The sequence below is a fragment of the Salmo trutta genome, chromosome 16, assembly GCF_901001165.1.
Source record: "Salmo trutta chromosome 16, fSalTru1.1, whole genome shotgun sequence".
NCBI lineage: Eukaryota > Metazoa > Chordata > Actinopteri > Salmoniformes > Salmonidae > Salmo > Salmo trutta.
This window is the reverse complement of record NC_042972.1, coordinates 6,817,737-6,834,821: the sequence shown is the minus strand read 5'-3', so window position 1 is coordinate 6,834,821 and position 17,085 is coordinate 6,817,737. Positions and strand designations below refer to the sequence as shown.

At 43.3% G+C, this 17,085-nt stretch overlaps 2 protein-coding genes across 2 annotated transcripts in view; one reads left to right on the top strand and one right to left on the bottom strand.

Moving 5' to 3' along the window:
• The first annotated feature begins 1,329 nt into the window (after positions 1-1,329).
• LOC115150017 (L-rhamnose-binding lectin CSL3-like) lies at positions 1,330-4,383 on the top strand. Its single transcript, XM_029692875.1, has 9 exons — positions 1,330-1,392; positions 1,685-1,720; positions 1,801-1,845; positions 2,005-2,140; positions 2,283-2,401; positions 3,678-3,722; positions 3,835-3,970; positions 4,048-4,155; positions 4,227-4,383. Exons 1-8 carry the CDS (start codon positions 1,362-1,364, stop codon positions 4,151-4,153), a joined length of 654 nt encoding a protein of 217 aa, XP_029548735.1. The 5' UTR covers positions 1,330-1,361; the 3' UTR covers positions 4,154-4,155; positions 4,227-4,383.
• An 8,673-nt stretch (positions 4,384-13,056) lies between these two features.
• The window catches only part of LOC115150008 (L-rhamnose-binding lectin CSL3), a 106,356-nt gene continuing 102,327 nt past the window's right edge, over positions 13,057-17,085 (bottom strand). Inside the window, exons 7-9 of the mRNA XM_029692869.1 lie at positions 13,490-13,625; positions 13,305-13,412; positions 13,057-13,226 (exon numbers count right to left, since the gene is read on the bottom strand). Of these exons, the coding sequence (XP_029548729.1) occupies positions 13,307-13,412; positions 13,490-13,625 (242 nt within the window). The 3' untranslated portion in view covers positions 13,057-13,226; positions 13,305-13,306. The remainder of the gene's footprint in view (positions 13,227-13,304; positions 13,413-13,489; positions 13,626-17,085) is intronic.

Genomic DNA, 17,085 nt, shown 5'->3' with positions numbered 1-17,085 from the left:
GTTATGCGAACTCAATCAGCATGAAAGAGTGATCTCCAGCCTTATCCTCGTCAACACTCACACGTGTGTTAACGAGATAATCACTGACATGATATCAGCTGGTCCTTTTGTGGCAGGGCTGAAATGCAGTGGAAATGTTTTTGGGGGATTCAGTTCATTTGCATGGCAAAGAGGGACTTTGCAATTAATTGCAATTCATCTGATCTGGAGTATATGCAAATTGCCATCATACAAAACTTTTGGCCACGACTGTACATAGTCATTCAACACGGTTCACTTTAATAATGTTCACAGTATATTACCTTTACTGTGGATTCTGTGGTCACCAAACTGCCTTCAAGCTCAGTGGTCTCCCTTCACAGGAGTGGCAACTGGGAACATATAAATGCACAAAATCACTGGGACCAGCATTTCCGGACCGCAGCGGTGAAGCCTGATAAGTTTAACACCCAAAGGGCTCGCACGTTGAAGGGCAAGGCACCTGTCCAGCAGCCCTGAGAATCGAAAGTTGAGAGGAAGAGGACACATAGCCACCAGAACAACACATCATGGGGATCTGACCATAGAGAATGATGGACACAGGAAATCATCTTTATATGTGTCCTATTATGGCATTCGTGAGCGCTCGGACATCAATCAAATAACAAATGTAATTACATTTGAGACAATAGAGGCAATATTCATTTTATTAAAGTAGTCCATTTTCTTCTATAATTTCTATGAGTTGGCAAACAATCTAAAAGGCTGCACACCACCACAGAGTGTGTTGTTTGAAAAGGTACTATTTGAAGGCAAAGCTGGCAATTTACTGCCACCTACAGTTATGCAATGTTTGCTCAAGAGTATAATTAATTGGCTGATCCCTCCTGATGACCCGGATTGAATAATAGGGTGCGTTCAGCAGGATGCAACGTTTTGGAAGGTTCAGATAAAAAATATGCTATGTTGAACAAATATGTCTCTCCGACATTTAGAATAAGGAAATACGTTGTCTCTATTCATGACATGGAAATCTGCAACGCTCGAAGGTTTTGAGACTGAACGTGGCCCGTGTGATTCTTCCTTAACGAAGAAGCCCCACCTAGATGGCTACTTTAAAATGTTCCGCCCTCAATGGCAATGTTAATGCCAAAATGTATTTTTATCCATCCAGAGTCCTCTATCTAACTCCATGAGACTGAACAAATAGCCAGGTATAGACTAGCAAACACCGGCCCCTAATTGCAATGAGGTGCACCTGGAGACAAATAGATACACCTGGGTTAATTAAGACATGTCCCATAACATAAATACCAGGTGTATTGGGTCTAATTAGCATCAGTTGCATTTTCTCTGTTATTACCACTCCTGTACCCGGCATCATGCGCATGTTCAGACTGACGGTGGCCGCATGTGAGTATACATAATCTGTATCTGATGCAGATTAGAATATAAATGACCAAATGTTTGTATTTGAGAGTAATGGAAGTATGTGTCATTGATGACCTGAGGGACATTCAATTTCTATTGTTCAAAACAAAATTGTCTAACAAATTGTCACATTGCATGCATGGAATAAGAGACAAAATTCTGAACTTGATGACTACAGTACACTTAGTATAACTTAAATGCTGGAGTATACCTTCATGGCCCAAGTGCATATGATGTGGAATGTTGCTGAACTAGCTGTGTGATGTTGTTTCAGTGCTGGCTGCAGCTTGCTGTACACTAACAGATGGAGGTACTGTATGTAATAATGATGATACTACTTAACCAAGCTAATGTGAGTGGTGTGTAACTCCTGTTTATTTGTCCTGGCAGCAATCAGCATCACGTGTGAAGGCCATGATGCTTTACTGCAATGTGGTAAGCTAGTCAACACTACTGTACCTACTGTCAACACTACCTATGATATTTTCTACTGTAGATTAGCTGTCACTGGCCCACACCAAAGAGACCCAGTCTTCACTCTCCTTCGTCCCTCGCCTTTCTACTTTTCTTGATCTCTTCCCCCATCTCCCTCAGATGGAGGTCAGATTCAAATCATGCGTGCCAACTATGGTCGTCGTAAACACGATGTGTGTTCCATTGGGCGCCCCGATAACCAACTCACCGACACCAACTGCCTCAGCCAATCCACCACCAGCAAGATGGCAGAAAGGTACTAGAACCAGTGGTGTTTACCTGTAGGAACTCCTTGGCTGTAGTGGTAAGAACCACCAGCAAGATGGTAAAAAGATATTTGAACCTGTAGTGTGTACCTGTGGGAACTCATGACCTCTACTTGTCTTTGACACAAACAGGTGCGATGGAAAGAGCCAGTGTGTTGTCCCGGCATCCAATTTCGTTTTTGGGGACCCCTGTGTTGGGACTTACAAGTACCTGGACACCAAATACTCCTGTGTCCAAGAGCACGAAACAAGTCAGTCTCTGAATGTGTGCTAATAATAGTTAGTGGTGGGCACCAATGGCCATAATTGAATTCCACCTACTATCGGTATGACTGGCATGTTGGGATATTGTTTAATACTCCTACCCATTTTACTCTTTTGTAAAAGCGTGCACTCTGCTGATGACTAGAATGGGTTGGTTCCCCTATGGTACCAGCTTTGTTATTAAATTCTGTTTTATGGCCACAACGTGTTAAATACATGCATTTATTTATCCATGTTTAAGCCACCCTCACCTGCTAACTAACCCTAGCACACAAGCTGTGGTTATGGAACAATGTAGCCGGCAACATCTTTAGTTAGCGAAGCCTATAGGGAGGTCGGAGACCTGGCAGTGTGGTGCCAAGACGACAATATCGTCAAGACAAAGGAACTGATTGTGGACTACAGGAAACGGAGGGCCGAGTCCCTCCCTGCCAGGAGGCTAAAAGGATTTGCTATCAGCCTTCCGATGCTCAATTCTACAGCTGCACCATTGAGAGCTTTTTGACTGGCTGCATTACCACTAGGTATGTAGCACGTTGCGGTCATATGCCAGAGGGTAGTGCGTAGGGCCCTGTACATCACTGAGGCCGCGCTCCCTGCCATCAGCATCTCGACACCACACGTGTCGGAAAGCCCTACATTGTCAATGACACTGGCCACTGACAAATGGTACGGATGCACCAAGTCTGGAACCTGAACAGCTTCTACTTCCCCCAAGCCATAACTCCTGAATGACTACCCCCGACTATCTGCATTGACCCTTTTTGACTTGTCTCATATGCTGTTCCTTTTTAGATGTACATATCAAGCTCAATTAGCCAGCAAGAACACGGACGGGAAGTGGCTTAAGCTTATTTGATGCTTGTGCGCACTTAATCTGGTTTTAGACTGAATATGTTTCAGTGAACGGTAACTAGCTAGCGCTACTCCCACAGATTTGTAGGGTATACAGCTAGTCTGACACAGCATGGCATAGAAATGCAGATTTGGTGTAGCGGGTTGACTTTATTTTTCACCAGTTTCAGTCTAGCCAGCCTGTTTGCTTAACATATTAGCCTTTTGAGACCTGCTCATAAGGAACTGACACTACAAGGTAACGGTGAAAGATGACGCGCATAGCCCTTTATACTTTAGTACATGCCGACAAGTTTAAAATGACTTTAAAAAATGCACCTGAAATCAACATCCCTAACACTTCACCAGGCTAATGTATGTCTTAATTTGTCTGGCCATTGTGGTGTAACTCCTGTGTTGTCCTTGCAGTAAGCAGCATCGTATGTGAAGGCTCTGATTCCCAACTACTATGTGGTAAGCTGGTTAGCACTACCGTACGGTATAATCATGTGGTGACGTGTATATTAGTCACTAGCCCACACAAACACCCAGATTTGGCCATCCTTTTCTTCTTTCTCTTCCTCAGATCGGGGTGAGATCCATATTCAGCGTGCCAACTATGGTCGTCGTCAACACGATGTGTGTTCCATTGGGCGCCCCGATAACCAACTCAAAAACACCAACTGCCTCAGCCAATCCAGCACCAGCACAATGTCAGATAGGTAGTGAAACCTTTAGTGTGCATTTACCTGTAGGCACTCATTGGCTGTGGTGTTAACCTCTACCTGTTGACACACAGGTGTGACGGAGAGCGCCAGTGTATCGTCAAGGTATCCAACTCCGTGTTCGGCGACCCCTGTGTTGGAACTTATAAGTACTTGGATGTGGCTTACACCTGTGACTGAATGTGAGTTTTATATATGTGCATGCACACATGACTGGGAACTAGAATGCTGGTGCTGACAGTATGCCTTGCAGGATATCTTCCTGTGGAACCTGAAGATGTTCAAGGCTTCTGGGATATCATCATCAGGTTGTGCTGTTTTCCTTCAATGACCATTGTATACCTGTGTATTTTGTGTTGAAGCATTTCTGAACTGTGGTTGGTCTGAATTAAATGAAGTGTCAAAGACAAGACTGGTTGCCTCTTGTATATTACTAAATGTCACTAATATTTCTGAACGTGTGTCCTTTATTGTTGCCTTTCTCCGGACTCATTTGTACTTGGCGCTAACGTGCCTTTCTCTGTATTCTGTGCCCACCTTTAGGCAGTTGTAAAATGCTCTGGATGGTCAAACTATTTTTAAATCAATTGTACCTGCCTCTCAAATCACTGACAAGTTGTACTTATGACATCAGCATGCTTACTTGACCTAATTTGTATGCATCAACAGCTAACCTGGTGACAAAGCAGACCTGGACAGGTTATACAATGTGTAGACCCTACAAATGTACCTCAGTAAGTGATTGGCTCAGATCATGAACCAAATGTTACTGTGATGTGTAAATTAAGCTAGAGGCTGTTTCTTCTCTTAATCATACTTGCAGGGAAGCTGGCCAACTACATCACATTAGTCATCTAACAGCCTCTGATCCAAAGACACGCAAACAGGGTCAACGCCCTGCTCAAGGGCACATCGACAGATCTCCACAATGTCAAAAACGTGGTCCAACACTGTTCCAAGAGCAGCCCCTCAACCATCAGATTCCATCCAGAGAATAAATAGAATTCCATTCCCTGCACCACAAACATCCAGGACAATACAACAGCAAGGCCAATGTTTGAGTGCATGTATGGCACCATGTCCATCTTGGTGCATTTGAATGAGTGTACAAATGCCTGCATGGCATCAGCCTCAACTATATCAACACAGCCCCTCAGTGTCAAAGTATTTACCTTTTATATATAATTTAGATCTGTCATTCTATCCTTCGCCCAGCAACTCCACTCCCACTTGTCTCCAATTCCACATCACAGTTCCCTTAGCCCATCCCGCCTGTCTCTACTGGCAACCCTTCGGATTTCTATGCAGCATATCTTTCAACAATACAGTTTAACTCAGTCTAGAGTCTATTCAATTAGATATAATCTTTTACTATGAGCGTTAGTAATTGACGAGATCTCCAGTATTTCTAGGGTCCATTTCAGATCTATGTTATACATTTTCAGCCATTCCTGACAGGCTGCTTGAAGACAATACCAAAATAAATGGTCAATTCTGTATCCTCACAACAAAATCTGCAGAACTTTGTATGCCCCAAATATTCAGCGTTTTGTTGGCAAGAATTCTATACAATTTTAGCTGAAAAGCACAAGTCTTTTTAGCTAAAATTGAACAGGGCTCCGGGCAGCCGAGCGGAAATGGAGGAAAAATCGCCTCCCTGGCATCCTTTCACTCCCTCTCTACATTTTCCTCTTCTGTCTCTGCTGCTAAAGCCACTTTCTACCACTCTAAATTCCAAGCATCTGCCTCTAACCCTAGGAAGCTCTTTGCCACCTTCTCCTCCCTCCTGAATCCTCCTCCCCCCCTCCTCCCTCTCTGCGGATGACTTTGTCAACCATTTTGAAAAGAAGGTCGACGACATCCGATCCTCGTTTGCTAAGTGAAACGACACAGCTGGTCCTGCTCACACTGCCCTACCCTGTGCTTTGACCTCTTTCTCCCCTCTCTCTCCAGATGAAATCTTGCGTCTTGTGACGGCCGGCCGCCCAACAACCTGCCCACTTGACCCTATCCTCTCTTCTCCGGACCATTTCCGGAGACCTTCTCCCCTACCTCACCTCGCTCATCAACTCATCCTTGACCGCTGGCTACGTCCCTTCCGTCTTCAAGAGAGCGAGAGTTGCACCCCTTCTGAAAAAACCTACACTTGACCCCTCCGATGTCAACTACAGACCAGTATCCTTTCTTTTCTCTCCAAAACTCTTGAACGTGCTGTCCTTGGCCAGCTCTCCTGCTATCTCTCTCAGAATGACCTTTTTGATCCTAATCAGTCAGGTTTCAAGACTGGGCATTCAACTGAGACTGCTCTTCTCTGTGTCACGGAGGCTCTCCGCACTGCTAAAGCTAACTAATTCTCCTCTGCTCTCATCCTTCTAGACCTATCGGCTGCCTTTGATACTGTGAACCATCAGATCCTCCTCTCCACCCTCTCCGAGCTGGGCATCTCCGGCTCGGCCCACGCTTGGATTGCGTCCTACCTGACAGGTCGCTCCTACCAGGTGGCATGGCGAGAATCTGTCTGCACCACGTGCTCTCACCACTGGTGTCCCCCAGGGCTCTGTTCTAGGCCCTCTCCTATTCTCGCTTTAAACCAAGTCACTTGGCTCTGTCATATCCTCACATGGTCTCTCCTATCATTGCTATGCAGACGACACACAATCTTCTCCTTTCCCCCTTCTGATAACCAGGTGGCAAATCGCATCTCTGCATGTCTGACAGACATATCAGTGTGGATGACGGATCACCACCTCAAGCTGAACCTCGGCTAGACGGCGCTGCTCTTCCTCCCGGGGAAGGACTGCCCGTTCCATGATCTCGCCATCACGGTTGACAACTCCCTTGTGTCCTCCTCCCAGAGTGCTAAGAACCTTGGCGTGACCCTGGACAACACCCTGTCGTTCTCCACTAACATCAAGGCGGTGACCCGATCCTGTAGGTTCATGCTCTACAACATTCGCAGAGTACGACCCTGCCTCACACAGGAAGCGGCGCAGGTCCTAATCCAGGCACTTGTCATCTCCCGTCTGGATTACTGCAACTCGCTGTTGGCTGGGCTCCCTGCCTGTGCCATTAAACCCCTACAACTCATCCAGAACGCCGCAGCCCGTCTGGTGTTCAACCTTCCCAAGTTCTCTCACGTCACCCCGCTCCTCCGCTCTCTCCACTGGCTTCCAGTTGAAGCTCGCATCCGCTACAAGACCATGGTGCTTGCCTACGGAGCTGTGAGGGGAACGGCACCTCCGGACCTTCAGGCTCTGATCAAGCCCTACACACAAACAAGGGCACTGCGTTCATCCACCTCTGGCCTGCTCGCCTCCCTACCTCTGAGGAAGCACAGTTCCCACTCAGCCCAGTCAAAACTGTTCGCTGTTCTGGCACCCCAATGGTGGAACAAGCTCCCCCACGACGCCAGGACAGCGGAGTCAATCACCTCCTTCCTGAGACACCTGAAACCACACCTCTTTAAGGAACACCTGGGATAGGATAAAGTAATCCTTCTAACCCCCCCCCTTAAAACCTGTCTGGGCTAGGGGGCAGTATTGAGAATTTTGGAAAAAATATGTTCCCATTTTTAACTGCCTCCTACACCAACTCAGAAGCTAGAATATGCATATTATTGTTCAGGTTTGGATAGAAAACACTCTGAATTTTCTAAAACTGTTTGAATGGTGTCTGTGAGTATAACAGAACTCCTATGGCAGGCAAAAACCTGACAAGGTTTCAAGCAGGAAGTACCCTGTCTGACAAGGAGTCGTGCGTCTTACATCTTTTTATTGAAAAGTAAGGATCTTAGCTGTAACGTGACAATTCCCAGGGCTCCGATAGGCTCTCAGAGCCCGGGAAATAACTGAAGGTTTACGAGGGAGTCTCAGGCTGAAACACATTATCACCTTTTGTAAGTGGCTGCTCCGAGGACCTTTGAATGAGGCGCGTGCATGAGTCGCTCCTGAGGAGAAATTTTATTCGGCTGTTTAGGCTCAATGCATACTCCCGGTCGGAATATTATCACTTATCTTCGAGATAACTGGCATAAAAATTGGTTTTAAACAGCGGTTGACATGCTTCGAAGTACGGTAATGGAATATTTAGACATTTTTGACACGCCAATGCGCCATGCGCGGGACCGTGAAGAAGCATTCTGATAGTGTCTAGAACTCACGAACAAAACGTCGCTGTTTGGATATAACGATGGATTATTTGGGACCAAACCAACATTTGTTATTGAAGTAGAAGTCCTGGCAGTGTATTCTGATGAAGAACAAGCAAGGTAAGAACATTTTTCTTATAGGAAATGTGATTTTGGTGGAGGCTGACCTGGGTGGGTATCTAAATAGCTAGCCCTGTAATGCCGGGCTATGTACTTAGATTATTGCAAAATGTGCTTCATCCGAAAAGCTATTTTAAAATCGGACATATCGAGTGCATAGAGGAGTAATGTATCTATAATTCTTAAAATAATTGTTATGCTTTTTGTGAACGTTTATCGTGAGTAATTTAGCAAACTGTTAGTAAATTCCCCGGAAGTTTGCGGGGGTTATGCTTTTTCTGAACGTCACATGCTAATGCAAAAAGCTGTTTTTTGATATAAATATGAACTTGATTGAACAGACATGCATGTATTGTATAACACAATGTCCTAGGTGTGTCATCTGATGAAGATCATCAAAGGTTAGTGCTGCATTTAGCTGTGGTTTGGGTTTATGTGACATGATATGCTAGCTTGAAAAATGGGTGTCTGATTATTTCTGGCTGGGTACTCTGCTGACATAATCTAATGTTTTGCTTTCGTTGTAAAGCCTTTTTGAAATCGGACAGTGGGGTTAGATTAACGAGATTCTTGTCTTTAAATAGCTGTAAAATAGTCATATGTTTGAGAAATTGAAGTAATAGTATTTCTAACGATTCAAAAATCGCGCCACTGGAATTTCAGTAGCTGTTACGTAGGTGGGACGAAATCGTCCCACATACCCGAGAGAGGTTAATAGATTTAGATGCACTATTGTAAAGTGGTTGTTCCACTGGATATCATAAGGTGAATGCACCAATTTGTAAGTCGCTCTGGATGAGAGCGTCTGCTAAATGACTTAAATGTAAATGTTGAATCAACTCGTACACCCTGTACCATGGAATCGGTAAATCAAAAATTTCTTCCCAACAATTTTGCAATCTGTATGGCACAGATGTCAACATCCTGGTCCTCAAATGAAACTGTTATAACATTCCTATTTAAGCTATTTTTTTCCCTCTGCAAGTTTTGGTCCTTTATATTGGGCAGACAGACCAGTTCCCTACCTCTTCCTGCCTCCATTGTTGGGGTAATGTAATCAATTGGTTATAATCTTGGATTGAGCAGACCTTTCCAAATAATTCTGATAACTCCATGAAAGACAATTCTACCATTCCAATTGACAATATCATTTAAAAACAAATACACTTTTCAAACTTTTTTCCCATAAATATAGGTCTTTTATAAACCATCACATTTGAGTAGAGCCGTAATATTTGTTCTATCCTTTCAGTGGGATGAAATTGAAATTGTAGTCAGTTCTGCAATGCTTGTTTGAAAAAAAGAAATACTTTGAAAAAAGTATCATTTGCAATTAATCAAAATGAGACATGGAAATCTGTACACAGGCCAAAAAGTCTATCTTAGTCAATGGATTAGCTTTTTTTAGTAATCTACTTGAGGATTATTTAGGGTTCAAGTAGAACTTTTGAATAAGTGAAGCTTTTAGAGAGAAGTTTAGTGCTTTTATATTTAATAACCGCAACACACCCAATTCATATTCATTATATAGCGAGCTAGGCCTGCATACCACCCTGCATTTTACTGCTGCTTTGCTTCTTAAGCTAAGCAGGATTGGTCCTGGTCAGTCCCTGGATGGGAGAACAGATGCTTCTCGAAGTGGTGTTGGAAGGCCAGTAGGAGGCACCCTTCTGTCTTGTCTAAAAAATATCCCATTGACCCAGGGCAGTAGGGTGCCATCTTTTGGATGGGATGTTAAATGGCTTTCCTGACTCTCTGTGATCACTAAAGATCCGATGGCACTGATCGCAAGAGTAGGGGTGTTAACCCCAGTGTCCTGGCTAAATTCCCAAATTGTCCTTCTTACCATCATGGCCACCTAATCATCGCCGGTGTACAATTAGCTACTTCATCTCCCCTCCTCTCCCCTGTAACTAATCCCCAGGTTGTTGCTGTAAATGAGAATGTGTTCTCAGTCAACTTACCTGGTTAAATAAAAATAAACACATTAATAAATATAGATAGGCACACTGTATCTTGTCTGGTTTAGCGTCCCAAATTAAGATAAATATTTTTTGCTCATATGAATTGAAAAACAAATCATCAGGAGTAGGCAGCGCCATATGAAAGTGAGTAAACTGTGATATGACTAAGGAGTTAATCAGGGCAAATTTGATATAAATAGACAGGAATTTACCTCTCCATGGTTGCAGGATCTTGTCTGTTTTCTATTGAAATTAATTTTGTAGGGCTCATGTAATATTTTTTATATGAATACCAAGTATGTCTACTTCACCATCAGTCAATTTTAAAGATAAACTGCATATTAATGTAAAGTTGTATTTTTTAAAGATCCAATACCTAACATTGTACACAGGTTTTAGTCCAGAGAGTCCAGAAAATGTGTCTAGACCTTCAATGAGACATTGTAGGGATCTAGCTTGCGGACTTAATAAAAACTTGAGTCATCGGCATACATGGACACCTTTGTTTTTAAACCTTGGATTTCTAATCCTCTAATGTTGTTATTTGATCTGATTTTAGTAGCTAGCATTTCGATGGCCATAACGAATAGATATGGTGACAGCGGACACCCTTGTTTAAGTCCTCTTGATGATTCAAAACTCTCTGAAAAGTAGCCGCAATTTACTATTTTACACCTATACAGTACTTTTACCCATTTTAAAAGAGAATCACCAAAATTGTAAAATTCCAGGCATTTTATGAACAAATTTGTAGTCCGTAATTTCCTGTAGACCCTGCCACATACGTCTCGTGTCTTGGCCGTTGAATTACAACTCCATTTTCTCCCTATACCGACATTCTGCTTGTTTGATTGCCTTGCGGAGGGAATAACTACACTGTTTATATTCAGCTATATTCCCAGACCTCTTTCCATGGTTGAATGCGGTGGTTCGCGCATTCAGTTTTGCCCGAGTTTTGCGATATATAAGTCAGGTGAACAAAAGGACATGAGTTACTGTATGTTGATATTGTTACACCATGAGTCATTAATCATGAGGCATAAACCCCCAGCCTTCCACTTACCAGAGAGATGTTTGTTTCTGTCGGCGCGACGCATGAAGAAACCCGATGGTTGTATCGACTTTGATAACATATCCCGAGTGAGCCATGTTTCCGTGAATCAGAGAATGTTACAATCTCTGTCTCTCTGGAAGGCAACTCGTGCCCTAATGTTGGACACAAATAACTGCATAATTTCCTAAGGACTTGAAGCGAGGCGACCATCTCTGTCTGCGGCATCTTGAGATCATTTAGCTTCCTCACAGATTACTTTCATTTGGTAATAGATTATATTAGTTGGTTCTTGAATAAGTTCCTCTCTTGTTGTTCCTCTAAATCTTGTTTTTCCTCTAAATTATTTTGTATCTCTGTAGTTTCGTTTTTATTGCTATCTACCTGTACTATTAGTGAATGTATTTCCCTTGTTAGTCTTCTCTTTAGCCAGAAACTGCTTTTCATTGTTGTTGAAAATTGAATTGAATGACCTCTGAAGGTACATTTAAAGGTATCCCAAACAATAAGGGGATTTACTGTACCTCTATTGTACTGGAAAAATTGTTAAATTGTCTTAGTTAAAAATCGATTTTCCTCCAGTGGACTTTGATTAAATACACAATATCCCCATCCACGTGGAAATTCTACAAGAGTTGTGAAAGCCAATTAGATGATCCAATCGCATTCTGTCTCTTATTGCCCATTGGTTTTATTTGGGATGAGTACAGCAGTACAACAACGACAGTCCCACAGGACATATTGATGGTATAATAGAAATATAAATGCACTATGCGGATCACGCTGCCATTTCCTGGTTGCTGAAATTCTGGTTCACATAATTTCGATAAAAGTAGTGTTGCATCATTATACCATCTAAACTGCAAAATATATTTTCAGACCAAAAGTACTATTTTCAGCTGTTCGACAATAACGTTCCTCAGTAGAAATAGCGCTCTACAGATCTACCACTTAGACTTGATTTCAATGGACAGATCAATGTTGGTGCGTCGCCGAAATGTGTGGGACAGTGCCAGAGATACATTGAGATGGGGAAACTCCACTGGCATCATATTAACGCCCATTTTGTATGTTGCCCATATGTTGTCAATGGGCTGCGCAGTGCATTCTGGGGCCAATTGGGCACTAGCTCAAAAAACCCAACTTTAGCATGAATTCTGGGAAGTACAAAATTGCAACTAAGCCGAGATGTTTGATATTATCGTATTGCTTTGGAATAGTGGCATTATGTATGCGAGGAAAATAGGCAGGTTTCTCGACTTTGAGAAGGCATTGCATGATGATTAGCTTAGCAACCGTGTGACGCATTATGACCCATAAATTCTGTGGGGCGTTATACATTTCTCCATTCATTAGCCAATTGAAGCTCGCCTATTGTTCTCTAAAAATCTGACAAGCAAAAGCAGCCTTAGAAATAGCCTCAAGCTTAATGTCCACGTCACGGTATTGTTTGGCTCATGAGCTGAGCCAATCACTTAATGATCAGGGTTTGTAGGGTCTACACATTGTAAGGTTAACGGTCCAGGTCTGCTTTGTGTACACATTAGATCAAGTAAGCCTGCTGATGTCATAAGTACTACCTGTCAGTGATTTGAGAGGCAGGTACAATTGTTTAAAAATAGTTTGCCCGGCCAGAGCACAATGAATATTTTACAACTGCATAAAGGTGGGCACACAATACAGACAGCAAGACAAAAGCACGTTAGCGCCAGGTACAAATGAGTCCGGTGAAAGGCAAGAATAAAGGACACATGTTCAGAAATATTGGTGTGACATTTAGTAACATACAAGAGGCAACCAGTCTCGTCTTTGACACTTCATTTAATTCAGACCAACCACAGTTCAGAAATGCTTCCACACAAAATACACAGGTTCCCAATGGTCATTGAAGTTGATTTGGCAGAAAACAGCACAACCTGATGAAGATATCCCAGAAGCCTTGTACATCTTCAGGTTCCACAGGAAGAACTCCTGCAAGGCATATTGTCAGCACCAGCATTCTAGTTCCCAGTCATGTGTGCATGCACATATATACACACACAAACTCACATTCAGTCACAGGTGTAAGCCACATCCAAGTACTTATAAGTTCCAACACAGGGGTCGCCGAACACGGAGTTGGATACCTTGACGATACACTGGCGCTCTCCATCACACCTGTGTGTCAACAGGTAGAGGTTAACACCACAGCCAATGAGTGCCTACAGGTAAATGCACACTAAAGGTTTCACTACCTTTCTGACATTGTGCTGGTGGTGGATTGGTTGATGCAGTTGGTGTTTTTGAGTTGTTTGTGTGGGCGCCCAATGGAACACACATCGTGTTGACGACGACCATAGTTGGCACGCTGAATATGGATCTCACCCCGATCTGAGGAAGAGAAAGAAGAAAAGGATGGCCAAATCTGGGTGTTTGTGTGGGCTAGTGACTAATATACATCACCACATGATTATACAGTACGGTAGTGCTAACCAGCTTACCACATAGTAGTTGGGAATCAGAGCCTTCACATATGATGCTGCTTACTGCAAGGACAACACAGGAGTTACACCACACTGGCCAGACAAATTAAGACATACATTAGCCTGGTGAAGTGTTAGGGATGGGCACTAACAGGGAATGTTGATTTCAGGCTCATTTCTTTAAAGTCATTATAAATGTGTTAGCGTGAACTAAAGTATAAACAGTTTGACGCGTCATCTTCCAACGTTCCCTTGTAGTTCCACTTCCTTATGAGCAGTCCTCAAAAATGCTAACATTTTAAGTAAACTGGCTGGCTAGCTCTAAGCTGGTTAAAAATAAAGTCGACCCACTACACCACATCTGTATACCTTACAAATCTGTGGGAGTAGCGCTAGGTAGCAAGCTTCAGCCACTTCCCTGCGATGTTCTTGCTTGCTAATTGAGCTAGATATGTACATATAACAAGGAGCAGCAGCATATGTCAAAAAAGTAATTTAAAAAAAGCAATGCAGATAGTCAGGGGTAGTCATTCAGCAGTTTTATGGCTTGGGGGAAGTAGAAGCCGTTCAGGGTCCTGTTGGTTCCAGACTTGGTGCATCCGTACCATTTGTCATGGAGTAACAGGACAGTATGACTTGAGGCATTGACAATGTAGGGCCTTCCGACACACGTGGTGTCGAGGTCCTGATTGCAGGGAGCGCGGCCTCAGTGATGTACTGGGCCGTACGCACTACTCTGTAGCACTTTGCGGACAGATGCCATACCTAGTGGTGATGCAGCCAGTCAAAAAGCTCTCAAAGGATGCAGCTGTAGATTTGAGGATCGGAGGGCTGATAACAAATCTTTTTAGCCTCCTGGTAGGGAGGGGCTTGGCCCTCTGTTTCCTGTAGTCCACAAGCAGTTCCTTAGTCCATCTTGGCACCACACTGCCTGGTCTCCGACATCCCTACGCTAAATAAAGTTGTTGCCGGCTACATTGTTCCATAACCACAGGTTGTGTGCCAGCTAGTGTTAGTTAGAAGGTGAGGTGGTTTACACTTGGAGAAACAAATGCATGTATGAAACATGTTGTGGCCATGAGGCAGCATTTAATAAAACAAAGTTAGCAAGCTGGTACTGTAGGGGAACCAACCCATTCTATTCCTTTTCTAGCAATCAGCAGAGTGCACTCTTTTACAAAAGAGTAAAATGGGTAGGAGTATTAAACAATATCCCAACATGCCAGTCATACCGATAGTATGTGGAATTAAATTATGGCTATTGGTGCCCACCACTAACTATTATTAGCACACATTCAGAGACTGACTTGTTTCGGGCTGTTGGACACAGGAGTATTTGGTGTCCAGGTACTTGTAAGTCCCGACACAGGGGTCTCCAAAAACCAAATTGGATGCCGGGACAATACACTGGCTCTTCCCACCGCACCTGTTTGTGTCAAAGACAGGTAGAGGTCATGAGTTCCCACAGGTAAACACTACAGGTTCTTGCAGCTGGTGGTTGTTAACACCACAGCCAAGGAGTTCCTACAGGTAAACACCACAGGTTCTAGTACCTTTCTGCCATCTTGCTGGTGGTGGATTGGCTGAGGCAGTTGGTGTCGGTGAGTTGGTTATCGGGGCACCCAATGGAACACACATCGTGTTTACGACGACCATAGTTGGCACGCTTGATTTGAATCTTACCCCCATCTGAGGGAGATGGGGGGGGGGGGGAAGAGAGACAAAGAAAAGGAGAAAGGTGAGGATGAAGGAGAGCGAAGACTGGTGTGGGCCAGTGACGCTAATCTACAGTAGAAAATATCATAGGTGACTATACAGTAGTGTTGACTAGCTTACCACATTGCAGTAAAGCATCAGAGCCTTCACACGTGATGCTGATTGCTGACAGGACAAATAAACAGGAATTACACACCACTCACATTAGCTTGGTTAAGTAGTATCATCATTACTACATACAGTACCTCCATCTGTTAGTGTACAGCAAGCTGCAGCCAGCACTGAAACAACCATCACACAGCTAGTTCAGCAACATTCCACATCATATTGCACTTGGACCATGAAGCTAGAATTTAGCATTTGACTCTATACTCCGCATTTGAGTTATACTAAGTGTACTGTAGTCATCAAGTTAAGAATTTGGTCTCTTATTCCATGCATGCAATGTGACAGTTTGTTAGACAAATTTGTTTTTAACAATAGACATGTAATGTCCCGCAAGTCATATATGACTATGTACTTCCATTACTCTCAATACAACATTTGGTCATTATATATTTAAAAAATTGGTATACTCACATGTGACCACCGTTAGTCTGAACATGCTGCATGATGCCGGGTACAGGAGTGGTAGTAACAGAGAAAATCAACTGTGCTAATTGACCCAATACACCTGGTATTTATGTTATGTGACATTCGTAATTAACCCAGGTGTAGCTATTTGTCTCCAGGTGCACCTCATTGCAATTAGGGGCCGGTGTTTGCTGGTCTATACTGGCTATTTGTTCAGTCGCATGGAGTTAATAGAGGACTCTGGATGGATAAAATACATTTTGGCATTTACATTACCATTGAGGGCGGAACATTTTAAAGTAGCCATCTAGGTGGGGCTTCTTCGTTAAGGAAGAATGACACGGGCTACGTTCAGTCGCAAAACCTTCGAGCATTGCAGATTTCCATGTCATGAATAGAGACAAACGTATTTCCATATTCTAAATGTCGGAGAGACATATTGTTCAACATAGCATATTTTTATCTGAACCTTCCAAAACGTTGCATCCTGCTGAACGCACCCTATTATTCAATCCGGGTCATCAGGAGGGATCAGCCAATTAATTATACTCTTGAGCAAACATTGCATAACTGTAGGTTGCAGTAAATTGGCCAGCTTTGCCTTCAAATAGTACCTTTTCAAACAACCACACTCTGTGGTGGTGTGCAGCCTTTTAGATTATTTGCCAAGTCATAGAAATTATAGAAGAAAATTGACTACTTTAATAAATGAATATTGCCTCTATTGTCTCAAATGTAATTATATTTGTTATTTGATTGATGTCCGAGCACTCACGAACGCCATAATATGACACATATAAAGATGATATCCTGTGTCCATCATTCTCTATGTTCAGATCCCCATGATGTGTTGTTCTGGTCGCTATGTGTCCTCTTCCTCTCAACTTTCCATTCTCCAGGGCTGCTGGACAGGTGCCTTGCCCTTCAACGTGCGAGCCCTTCGGGTGTTAAACGTATCAGGCTTCTGCTGGTCCCAGTGATTTTGTGCATTTATATGTTCCCAGTTGCCACTCCTGTGAAGGGAGACCACTGAGCTTGAAGGCAGTTTGGTGACCACAGAACCCACAGTACAGGTACTA